We start from the raw sequence: 12,168 nt of genomic DNA, 5'->3' as shown, positions 1-12,168 counted from the left end.
CCCGGTTATTTCCGGGTAATTCAGCTGACACCCAAGCCAGAAAAGCCCCTGGGAGTCAAGCTCTTTGCAGAGATAAATTCAATTCAGTTTGATTTAGTCATTATGCCAGTAATAGCTAGCCATTTTTGAACAGCTCAAGACATGCAGTAATTTGTATATTTGCTTAGCCTGGGGAAGAGAAAAATACTCAAAAAACTCTTATGGCTATGCCACACTTAAATCCCATGGATAAACTGATGGGTTCAGTGGAGAGCAACAAGATGATTACGGGATTGGAGTACCTCTCAGGTTGAGGGAGTCGGGCCTGCTCAGCCTCGAGAAGAACTGAGAGGAGACCTTATCAATGTCTGTGAGTATCTGAAGGAAGGGTGTCAAGAGGGCGGATCCAGACTCTGCTCAGCAGTGCCGAGCACTAGCACAAGAGTCAACAGGCAGAAACGGATGTACAGGAAGCTCCACCCACATATGAGGAATAGCTCCTTTACTGTGCAGTGACCGAGCATTGAGCAGGTTCCCCAGAGAGGTTGTTGAGTCTCCCTAACTGGCGATATTCAAGAACAACCTGGTTGCACTCCTGTGCCATTTGCTCTGGGGTGACCCTGCTTGAGCAGGCAGATTGGATCAGATGATCCCCTACGGTCCCTTCCAACCTGACCCATTCCGTGACAACTCGTACCTTTACGAGAGCGGGCAGCCAGCGTGCGTAAGGAGCGGCCCTGGGAGGGGAAGGCCCGCGGCAGGCGGAGCTGCGCAGCCCCCGCCGGCTGCCGTAGCCTCGGACAAGCCGCGCCCCTTCCTCGCCGCGCCCGCAGCCGGGAGGGGCGGGGGGGCACGGCTGCACCGCCCCTCGAGCCGCGGGGCGGGGCGGACCGGCGGGGAGCGGCCGGAGCCGGGGCGGCGGCGCTGCTGCCGGGCGGCGGCGGCCGGGGGGCAGGATGGTGTTCGAGTCCCTGGTCGTGGACGTCCTGAACCGTTTCCTTGGCGACTACGTGGTGAACCTGGACAGCTCCCAGCTGAAGCTGGGCATCTGGGGAGGTACGGGCCTGGCGCGCCGCGGGGGAGCCGCAAGCCTGCCCTCATGCCGCCGCGTGCCTTCCTGCCCGGCCAGCTCGCCCTGCCGCCCGCTCAAGGGAGGAGGCCGGGGCGGTGTCCCCTGGGCGCTGCTGGGCCGGGCCAGGCCGGGAAGCGCAGCCGACAGCTCTGCCGCCCCTCCACCTGCCCGGCCGCTTAAAAATAGCCGCGGGGGCGATCAGGCGGGCGGGCTGGGAGGTGGTGTCCGTGGAGCTGCCGGCTGCGGCAGCGGGGGGCGGCGGCGGCAGCAGCAGCGGAGCGGGAGGAGCTGCAGAACGGGGGCAAGAGAAACCAAGCGAAGTGCTGGAGGCGAAGTGCAAAACGGACTCTTCTGTTTTGTTTTTCCATATGGAGCCGCCCGTGCTGTCTCCTAAACGGGGACGGACCTTAAATGGCCGCGGTGTCTGTGGTGCTTGCAGAAAGTTTGGGAGTTGGCGGGCGGGCAGGTTGGAGGCGGGAGCCTGACCTGGTTCTGGGAATGCGAAACTGAACTGGTTTATGGGCGTTTTCCTCGCCCGGAAATAAACCGTGCATAAACGCCAAGGGCTCTGACGGCGTTTTAGTGCTTGTGGGGGTGAGTGGCTTCTCCGCGAACGACAGTGACATCCCTTGCGTTCTTGGCGCTGCCATCTGTAGGTCTGGAATACTCGTTATTTTTAGCCTTAAAGAACCAGGAGTAGGTACTGCCTTAGGTGTTAGCAAAGGCTAGCTGTACTAGGCGGGGTAAGCAGTGGTCTGTAGAATTAAATGAACATGCTAGTTCTGAAAGCAGTAAAGTGTTCTGTTTGAATGCGCACTCCTGAGTTACCCTTAGTAAGGTACCTACAAGAAAACAGCACCAAAGGTCTGTCAGGCGCAGACCATGGACGGATGCCTGTGATCAGTGCTGGCTCAGTTTTGCATGTGCATCCCAGGTGTCTGCAGCATCAGCAAAAGCAAACACAGAGGTTCAGGGTTTTTTTTACAAGTGCATTCATACAGTAGGTGTGAAACATCCTCGAGGTATTTGCCTACCTGCAGTTCCATTCCTAGGTACTCATATACATTAACCAGATTTTGTTCTGGAGCTTCTCCTGGAGCTTTTTGCATCATTTTTGTTGCATTTTGCAACATTTTGTTTTTATGCTTGTTTTCTGTCCTTATTTAGTTTCGTCTTTGCAGTTATTTTCCTTCATTTAGTCAAGGCGTTCATACCATCTTTGTAAAGTTCAGTCTCTGTAAGGAGTCTTACCACAGCAACAGCACATGTAACTGCTGGAGACAATGTATTAGTCATTCATCTGTAGCAGTGAGGCTTAATATCGCATATCTCTTACTGGTTAGGTGAGCCTTATTTGCAAGGTTTGACTAATTGCACCTTTCAGCAGAACTGTGTCAAGCTAACTGCTTGATTTGTGTACTGAAATTACCAAAATTTCTTCTTTCTGTTCAATGAAGACAGAATATTTAATGAAAAATATGAAACATTGTAAATGTTTTGGGCAATGTTTGTACGTTGCAAAAAAGGTAAAGGCTTCTTTTTTCCAGGTCTCTAAGTTGCTGATGGTTAGTTATGGCAGCTTATGCCTCTGGGAAGCAACTATTAACAGATTAGATGCACATTGTCTCAATTAAAGAAAAACTAAAAAAAAAACCTCAAACGAAACAATCCAACCCAAAAAAACCCCTAAAAAAACCTCCTCAGTTTTACTTTGAAGTTTTGATATTCAGCTGTCATATTTTTCTGTGGAACTTAATTTTATTTTTTATTACTTCATCTTCAAGAGGTTCTCATATTTTAGAGGCTTTAGTATATTTTTATTTAAACTGAATATCTCACTTCTCTAGTGCCTATATATTAGAATAAAATTGTTTTTTCTCTACTTAGCCTGTTGACTTGTTTATAGTGTATACTGATACATGGAGCTACCAATGTCTTGCTATAAGAGACTCAGAAATGCTGTGTTTTGTTGGTGAGGCATTACCTGTGGAGTTTTTTCCTGGTCTTCCACAGGATGCTATTTTTTAACTTAAATTGTGTTTAATGGTCTGTACATCTGCAATATTTCTTTTAATTCAAATATCTCAAAGGACCTATATATTGCATTCTGCTATGTAAAAGGCAGCAACTATTGGTAGTAACTGTGGTAGAAAAAGTAGAATACGTTAATATGGAGTGCATCATTGATTAGCAGATCCCTAGACTCACTGTATACCTAAAGTCTATGGATAATCTTTTTAGCTTGCTAATTACTAAAATTTTGTAACTAAGGTATTTTTTAAAAACGTACTATTTTGGCCTTCCTATCTTGTGTAAACTTAATAACTTTTCATGCTTGTCTGTGTGCTCTGGAAGCATTTCCATTACAGCTATGTGTTTTCTTACAATGTTTGCCTTTGTGTCTTGATAAGATTGCTAAATTTTACATAATTCATGTACTATTGAAATTAAATTGTCCTAAATCCATCAAATTAAAAGAAAGAAAGAAAAAAAAAAGGAAAGTTGTTTGGGTTTTTTTTCTCCTGCAACAAATCACCAGTGCTTTTTGGATGCTGCAGCATTGCGCAAACTATATATATATATGTGTGTGTGTATATATATATATATATATATATATATATATATATATATGTATATATATATATATATATATAGTCTTATATTTTAAAAGGCATGTATTTTTTTTTTGCCTCTGAATGATTAAATGGTTAAAAACCAGAGTAGTTTATATTAAAAGGCTGTAGGGAGCAAATTGTGGCCTTGTGGTTTTTTATAGCTAGCCTGTTTGAATTAAGGCTAGTAACCTGTTCATAGATTGAATCTATGTATAAAACCCAATTTTACATAGTTTCAGCCTCTGTAAATTTGGAGCTTTATTATTTACTTTTAATGATCATGCTTAATATTAACCTTGGTTTTGATAAATGAGAGAATTCATCCTGCACTATTAAATCTATTCCATGTTCAATCTGTGTAGTAAAGTTGTTTGATGATGCTGCTCCAGTAAATACATGAACACATTGATAATTACAGTAATGATTTTATGTTTTTTTCTTTTTAAAAACCCTTCAGATTGAAGGGTAACAAAAATGTAGGCTATCTCAATATTGGAAAAAGATGTTCTATCTGAAAACAATAATGGTTGAGAATGTTGCAAGAGCTGAATGACCTGAAATATAAAAGGCAGTGCAGAAAGTTTAAGGTAGCTCAGCCTACACAGGTATAAAAGCTAATTTGAACGTGTAAAGCCAATACTGTAAAAGCCAAGGCTTGGAAGAAGGTGTAAAGGGAGAAAATCATATGCCTAAGGAACTCCATTAATATGAAGCAAGGTAAAAGACTACTGTGTTAGGCAGCCATCAGAGAAAGCTATTGGATAGCTGATACTGGGAAGGACAGTGTTCTTTAACCTCTCTTTTTGGTGTTCACTAAGAAAGATAGTTTCAATGAACTGTGCTAACGAGTGTGCAAGTACTTGGCTTAGATAAACAGGTTAGATAAGTATTTAGGTGAGTTAGATATTTTTGAATGCTCTAGACCTGGTCAAGTTAAAATACTTGAAAAGATGTTGCAGCAATGTGAGATGTACGCAGTTATCAGTTACCTTTGACAAGAAGTGAAATGCCAGTGGCATATCCAGTATTGAAAGGCCAGATGATTGTTTAATGACAGTTCATTATGCTATTTTTCAGTGTGTTGGTCAGATCCTCTGTACTGCCCTTTAAAAAACTTAAATCTTGGTTGACTTTGTACACTTGCGTGTTAGGTAATGTCTCAAGCATGTCTTACTTAACACAACTTATTATTTGAGTAGCTGGTGTCTCTTTTTGGGGTACCTGTGTTAGTAAGATGATATAGGCAGATAATTGGCATGTTTGTGAGCACACAAACACTTTGGTTTTTTTCTTTTTGGCTACAACTATTATTACAGTGAAAGACAACTACTTTTGTTTATTTTGCCCTGTCTAGGTAGAGCAGGTGCAACCTCCTCCCCTCCCCTTACATAACAGCAATTTGAATTCACTTGAGGGATACATAATGTCTAGTAGTTTTTACTGTCTTTCACGATCCATTTTACAATAGATGTCAGTAGATGAGGTATTTGGCAGACGCTGATCCTCAAAGGCTTGCAGCTTGTCTCTAGAGGGAATGCTTAAACAGAAATAATTAACAGCACAAACAGAAGTGGGAAATAACTAGCAAAAGCAGATGTTTGTGTTAAGTGATCAGAGGTATTCACAAGCTGACAATGTTGTTGTAAAAAAGCAGAAATTTTTTTGAAATATTTGAACAGGAATGTTGGATACTGATCACATACTAGCTAAGGAATTTGTATTTTCTGATCTTTCCTCTCTCTCTTATCTGCTTTCCTTCCCCGGCCCTTTTATTTAAAGACAGCAGAGAGTGATCAATTAGGTAAAATCTCCAGGATTTTTATGTAGATTAATTTTCTTCCCCCTCTTTATCTTTTGTTTACAACCATAACAAAATTTCTGCTAGGCCTCTGGTGAAGTAGTTTACTCTTAGATCTCTTTTTGCAAGCTGAATTCTTGGTAGGAGACGTTAGTTCATGCATTTAAATTAATGAAGTTATTTTGAATATCTAAAATTAAAATGATAAAGCAATTTTTCTAGAATTTTGGCAGCTGTTTTATTTTGTTGAATTACTCACATTGTCCAGAGATCAGTAAATCTAAAAGTTTGCTTTATAAAGTAGCCTAAATAAATTCTAGACTTTTCTGTAGATATTTATAACTGGCTTTTATTATTGTTTTGGCTTGCAGCCTGCATGTTTAACCCTAGGTATTTATACAACTCCAACTACTTGTACATACAGTTTCTGAGGTTGCTTAGTTGGGTAATTTTTAATCATGCACTGGATGCATTTCTGACATCAAAACATTTGGTTGCTCCCAGCAGAGGGACACCAGCCCTGCCAAAAAAAACCCAACCAGCCATCACCAAAACTGATAATCAAATCTTGATGTATTTTCTGATTTTTGCAATTAAAATCTACTGTCAATAATCCAAGGCTAATTCATTAACTGTTTTACATCCTGTAACTAGGGTTTATTCCCTGGTTTTCCTACTTCACTTTGTGGGGGCTTTTGGTTTTTTTGCCTCCAATCCCCAACAGAATGGTAAGGATTTATGGTAATGTACTTAGATGTACATTTCATTGCAAGAGAAATGGCTACATCTGGTAGAGACTAAATTTTGGTAACGAAGGAGAATACTGGCATGGTCAATAACTACGTTTCAAGTCCTGAGCATCAGAGTTGGTTGCAAGCTTTGCAAGTGTGGTGACTTTGGAAATATTTCCTATTTACTGCAGGAATATTTAGTCAGTGTCTTGGGCTCTCTCTCAAGTATAGGAAAAAGAAAGATTATATCAATACACAAAATCTAGTGCCTCTTTAGTAGACTTTTGTATGCTTTGATACTCCATTTGCTGTGATCAGACCATAAGAAGGCTCTTGTAAGTAAACTTATGTTTTAATGAACATGTTTCAGTAATTTTATATTGAAATTCAGATGCCTGGGGTTCTACTAATTTCTTCTAGCGATTCTTAAGTAAAATATCACACTACAATCACACATGATTGTAAAATCATGTGATTGTAAAATCAAGTTATTTTTTTAAAATTGTAAAATCATAAGCAAAACCAGTGGAGAATTATGTACCTCTCTTCGAAATCCCAGCATTTAATGTAGAAATTTCAAAAGCTTCCTGTTGAGACATTATTAATTCTCTATTTATTATCTGCCATTATAATGTGCTCAAATAAAATGAGAAATAGTTCTGCCATCACAAAACATTGTTTGTAAATGTTTAAGATAATCCTTACTCACTTTGCAGTATTTTGTTTTTGGAAGCATCTGGGGGGCCAAATTATTGTAGCTTGAGTTATTGTGCCTCTGCGGAACTGTGGCATGTGTCGGACTCTTGATAAATGAGAGAGAATGATTACATAGCCATCAGTGAAAATGAAGAAACTCAACCCACTTGAACTGTTTCATGTGCCATGTAGCCTTACAGTTTCCTTCTGAATGTTTTAACATGACGCAACTGACCTGCAGAAGTTGCACCTCATGCCTGGTAACTTGGTTACGAACCTGAACCTTTGCTCTGGATACCATTAGAATTACTTGCCATGAATACAATGTGGGGGTTTTTTGTGTGTTAAAATGGTCTCTGCAGAGTAAGCTTTATCAGGAATAAATTTAGAATGGAATTGAACTAATGGTATATAAAACTATCACCTTGTTATCGCTTTCAAAGACTATATAGTTCTAATTCCTAGAGTAGTTAACAGACTACTTTTGGAAATGCTCTCTTTGTTTTTTTTTTTTTTTTCCCTTTTCTGTTGTTCCTGGCAATGTGTGTGTGTTTTAAGGCTTAACAGCAGTGGCATCAGCTGTCAAAAGCCATGTAGTATTTCTCTGGAGAGGGTGATGTTAGCACATGTCAGATGTATACACTTCTACTGGAAAGTGATTATAAATTACTGCAATGAATAAATTAAAACATTAAAACCTTCGTAGTATTTTGTGAGTGCTATAAGATGGATGGATTAGTTTACCTGATCATCTCTTCCATATGAGTTCAACAACTTGAGCCAATTCTTCTAGTGTGTATGTTTTTGAGATCTGGGTCCAGTTTCCCAAAATTGGTGGTATTTGAACAGTTGTTGATTGCCATTAGCGCTATATAACTGCAAGAATATTCTTGCAATTGGAGCTCCTATTTCCCCATACATTTTGCTGTTTCTAACATGCATCCCGAAGGAAAAGCATTTTTGGTCAATTCAATCTTTGTTTGCAACCTCAAGTTGTATTCTTTTCCAGGCCTGTAATCTGCTTCTGGTTTCTGGAATCTCATTTATGTCCCTGCTCAGCTGTATCAGATGTCTGTTCCATGTGCATATGTTAATGCCATGTAACTAGTTTGAAAGTAACCATCACAGAAGCTCCATTCTTCTTGTAGATTTTGCAGAAGACATTTCATTGGACTGTGTGCATGTTTAAGTTATGAGTTTTCTGGTGCAAGTATTCCTTTTGTTCTGGCAAGTGTTTAATGTAAAGTATATTATAAAACTGATCTTGCAATTTAAATTTTCTTTGTTCACAGAATCCTGAGTTTCTCTCCTTAAAAATTAGATTACTGAAATACTCCCTGTGAATTTTTGTAGGCCTATAAATAAAACTGGCAAGAATAAGATCTTTTGAGGGCTAAAATTCCACTCACTTTTACTGTTGCTAGTTTTCTACAAGGATAGGAAACAGATGGTTGAGGAAAAAGAGGCTAATTTTAGATTTCAAAATGGGTTCTTACAAAATTGAGACAAGATTTTCCAGCATCTTTACTTTAAGTAATTTTAGTTTGTTTCCATGGACATGCAAGTGCCATGAGACAATCTCGGATATTATTTTGTGGAATGATTAATCATCTTTCATGGTCTTAATCATCTTTAATGGCTATTTGATATGTAGGCTGTGAATCTCTCCACAGTAGAAGTTTTGGGAACCATAGGTCATGGACCACTGGGGTGCCCCACTGTGAGGGGGAAGGGACCACCCAAAATTTGTAGATACCTGTGGTCAAAAAGGAACACCAGAAGTTAGTGTGTCTGTAAAAACTTAAGAAGTTTTTGCTAATAAATTATATGCACAGTGTGGAAGTCTGTGTAAATTAGTCTCTTATAGTATAAACACATGGTAGTAAATCTTGGATAAGGGATGGGTGAAAGAGAGGAGAGACACAGAGATTAAAGGGTGGTACAGAGAAAGAAAGGAGGGAACATCGGCAGTCCTGACTCCAGCATCAGTGCAGCGGATGGAGTGTCCATGGTCCTGGGGCACATGTGTGTTCAGGTTTGATTCTGGGTACCTTTACACAGTTAAGATTTCTGTGCTGTGGAGCTAATTTGCTTGTTTACTGTGCAAGTGAGTTATCACTTGCAGTTTGTTCTTCTAGACCTTTCTGGAAATGGGTCAGAGGTCTTCCCTCCATACTGGATTGACCTTAGGTTGATAGTCTATGCCTACTTCTTGACCTCATTCCTTGATTTATGCTCTATTTCAGGAGCCGGAACATAGACCTTTGTCCAAGAAAATTTCTGGCTTATGTCTGTATGGCCACCTTTTCCTGCCACATCCTATTCTTTCTCATGACATGTTCTTACCAACTAATCTTTGTTGACTCCACTGCTGTCCTCCATTTGTGTTTGAGACATTAGGCCCCTTGTCTTCTAGGCTTCTGTAACCCACTGATTCAGACTCTGGGACTTGCAGTGTGTACCACTTTGCTTATTCCAGTTTTTCTTGTTGGCTTCTTTTCTTTTAGGAGCTGTAGCACTGAAAAATCTGGAAATAAAAGAAAACGCACTGGTAAGCTAGTGAAAATAACAATAATACTTGCAAAAATTATTCCTGAGCTATGTTTTATGTGTTTAATGGGCTTAATGGGTTTATTGTGCATTTTTTGATTCTTATTTTAGATGACACTTTCTTTTAAGTGGAAGCTTACTGACTTGCTTTCTCTGCACCTATATAGATTATTTGATTAATTTGAGATTACATTTAAAGGGCAAAGTGTATACCTTTTTTTTTCCCTAAGAGAGCTCTCAGCAATTGCTAAAGGAATGTGTTTAGGTCAAGAGCAATATTGAAAGACCTATTTTTTTGCTATAGCTCATGAAGCTAGAACTTTGTTTTTGGGAATGTATTTAGCCTAACATAGCATAACAGTCTAAATTGGTAACCAAATGCTTGCTTATTCATTATACTGACTTCTTTTTTTCTAGGGTTGACAGGTAAGCTTGTTAAGGTTATCATGAGACCTTATCCTGCATTGGAACATATCACAGGTTGCTGAATTGAACTTAAATTTTCTAAACCTCTTTCTTTCAGAGTCAGTTGGATGTGCCATTTAAAGTTAAAGCAGGACATATTAGTAAGTTGCATTTTATCTTGTACACATGCAGGAGTTTCTGTAAGTGCTACCTTTCCTTGCAAGTGGCTTTAGGCATCCTAAGCAAGTAATTTCCATATGTTTCTTGATTTGTATACTTTGTGAACTCTGAAGTTGTCTCTTCTGAAAAGAAACTTTGAGGAAGCTCCTTTCAATAAAGTATACTTGTTTAATCATCTCAACATTAATGAGAAAATAGCCCAACACTGCAAAGATGAGCAATTGGCAGGACTGGATCTTGTTCCTTGTCTTTACAAGACTCCACAACTGATTTTTACCTTTCACTTGCCTTTTCTTCTCCTTCCTTCCTTGTTTTTGCTAAAATAAAATGTTTTCTTTTTGCAAGTCGATTGTCTTGTAAAAGTGGTTTCTTAAAGTAAACTAAGTCTAAAGTCATATGCTTCCTTTCAATTGACCCTGGAATAATGTGTTTTCTGTGACTGATTTAGTATTTTATTAAGATTTGCACTTGGGAGGCACTTAACCTCAAGATCCCTGTGTTCACAAAACCTAGTATTTAGCTGACTGATGATGTGTGAGCTGCCCATCTGCTTTTCTTGTTTCTGAAGATGCTGCAGTGGATTTTCAAGGAGGGAGACATTGCTGTTAAGAGGGAGGAGTGTATTTCAAAGAAATAAAGAAAGACTGTAGACTTGATAGTTTTAATCATGGAAAAACATCTCATGTTGTCTCTGTAAGAAAATACAACTCAGCTGAGGCATCTTTTGCCTCAGGTGCACTGGGGTAATTTCTGTCCAGTATAATAATTGTTAAAGAGATTTTGTGTTTAATATCGATTATCTTTGCATTTCTTTTCCAGCCAGCTATTTAATTGTATACTTCAACCTTTTTCTTTTGTGTTTGTAGGTCAGCTTAACCTACAGATTCCATGGCAAAACCTTTATACTCAACCTGTTGAGGCAGTCCTTGATGGAGTTTATTTGCTTATTGTGCCCACAGCCAGTAAGTTAATGTATAGGAAGAAGTGACTATGGATTGGTGAGGTTTCAGAATTATCAGGAATGGGTTGATACTGTTTTTGTGAGCTTTATTCTTAGCAGATACTTTTAGCAATTACAGTTAAATAATGGGGTGGAAGTCTTTCAGTAACTGAGGTTTCATCATCTAATTTTTTTGCTATGTAACTGTTATATGTAACTGTTACAAAAACACAAAAATTACAGCTTTTGAAACAGTATCTTTAAAAAATATATAAGGCTTTTTGATATTATGCATTTTTGCTTTATGTGTTTAGCCATAAAATATGATGCTGAAAAAGAAGCCAAGCAGTTCTTGGAAGCAAGACAAAGGGAATTGCAGAGAATAGAAGAAGCAAAGCAGAAGATAGCTGACCAAGGTAAAGGTGGGAAAAGCTAATGAAAGTGATGCTGCGTCTTTTTTTAATCCAGAAAGATGCAGATTTTGTCAATGTCTTCTACATTCTTGTTTTCTCCTTGTTACTTAAAAACCTATTAGTTATGATTTTTAGGTATAATTGCCATCAGTATTGCAGAACCAGCATTCATTCTGAAAATAAAAAGTTTTGAGCGTTGATGTGATCTGATATAAATTAGGCTTTTGAAATACTGCTTTTTTTATTGCATGTTATCTGACAGTTTCTTTCCTCTTTCATAAGAAAGAGTTTGTTTCCAGTGTCAAAGCATTTTTACCAGTACAGCTTTTTAAAGGTTTGTTACAATTTCTTCTTCATTACATGCGGATTGTAATCTTTTTAAATTCAACTTCTGGTACTTCCAAGAAGTATGATTTTCTCTCTTAGAGTATTGGTGGGTGCCGGTCATACTTTTCAACTATCTGATTCTTCACTCTGCAGGTAGTAAAGCTAGGAAACCTTCTAATCTGAGAGTGTAAATTTTGTAGATTATACGGAGCAAACATGTTTCTATACAACTGGAGTACAATGTAATAGAAAACACTTAAGCTAAATGTATTGTGTTATTGTTTTGTCTAATTAAGAAAATATTGGAATGTAAACAAAATATTAAATTGTTTTCCTTTAACATAGATAAAGTAAAAGAAGAGAAACAAGACACTTTTGTAGAAAAGCTAGTTACTCAGGTCATCAAAAATCTTCAGCTGAAAATTTCCAACATCCATATTCGCTATGAAGATGATGTAAGTG

The 12,168-nt window shown here is 38.8% G+C and overlaps 1 protein-coding gene across 3 annotated transcripts in view; it reads left to right on the top strand.

Moving 5' to 3' along the window:
• The first annotated feature begins 873 nt into the window (after positions 1-873).
• The window catches only part of VPS13A (vacuolar protein sorting 13 homolog A), a 107,459-nt gene continuing 96,164 nt past the window's right edge, over positions 874-12,168 (top strand). For all 3 annotated transcript variants that reach the window (XM_059492794.1, XM_059492793.1, XM_059492795.1), the window contains exons 1-6: positions 874-1,035; positions 9,399-9,442; positions 9,965-10,007; positions 10,893-10,988; positions 11,281-11,382; positions 12,052-12,161. In XM_059492794.1, coding sequence (XP_059348777.1) covers positions 936-1,035; positions 9,399-9,442; positions 9,965-10,007; positions 10,893-10,988; positions 11,281-11,382; positions 12,052-12,161 — 495 coding nt within the window. In that variant the 5' untranslated portion in view covers positions 874-935. The remainder of the gene's footprint in view (positions 1,036-9,398; positions 9,443-9,964; positions 10,008-10,892; positions 10,989-11,280; positions 11,383-12,051; positions 12,162-12,168) is intronic.

This window comes from Ammospiza nelsoni, chromosome Z (genome assembly GCF_027579445.1).
Source record: "Ammospiza nelsoni isolate bAmmNel1 chromosome Z, bAmmNel1.pri, whole genome shotgun sequence".
Taxonomy (NCBI): Eukaryota; Metazoa; Chordata; class Aves; order Passeriformes; family Passerellidae; genus Ammospiza; species Ammospiza nelsoni.
The sequence above is the reverse complement of the archived record's forward strand: the minus strand, read 5'-3'. Positions and strand labels throughout refer to the sequence as shown.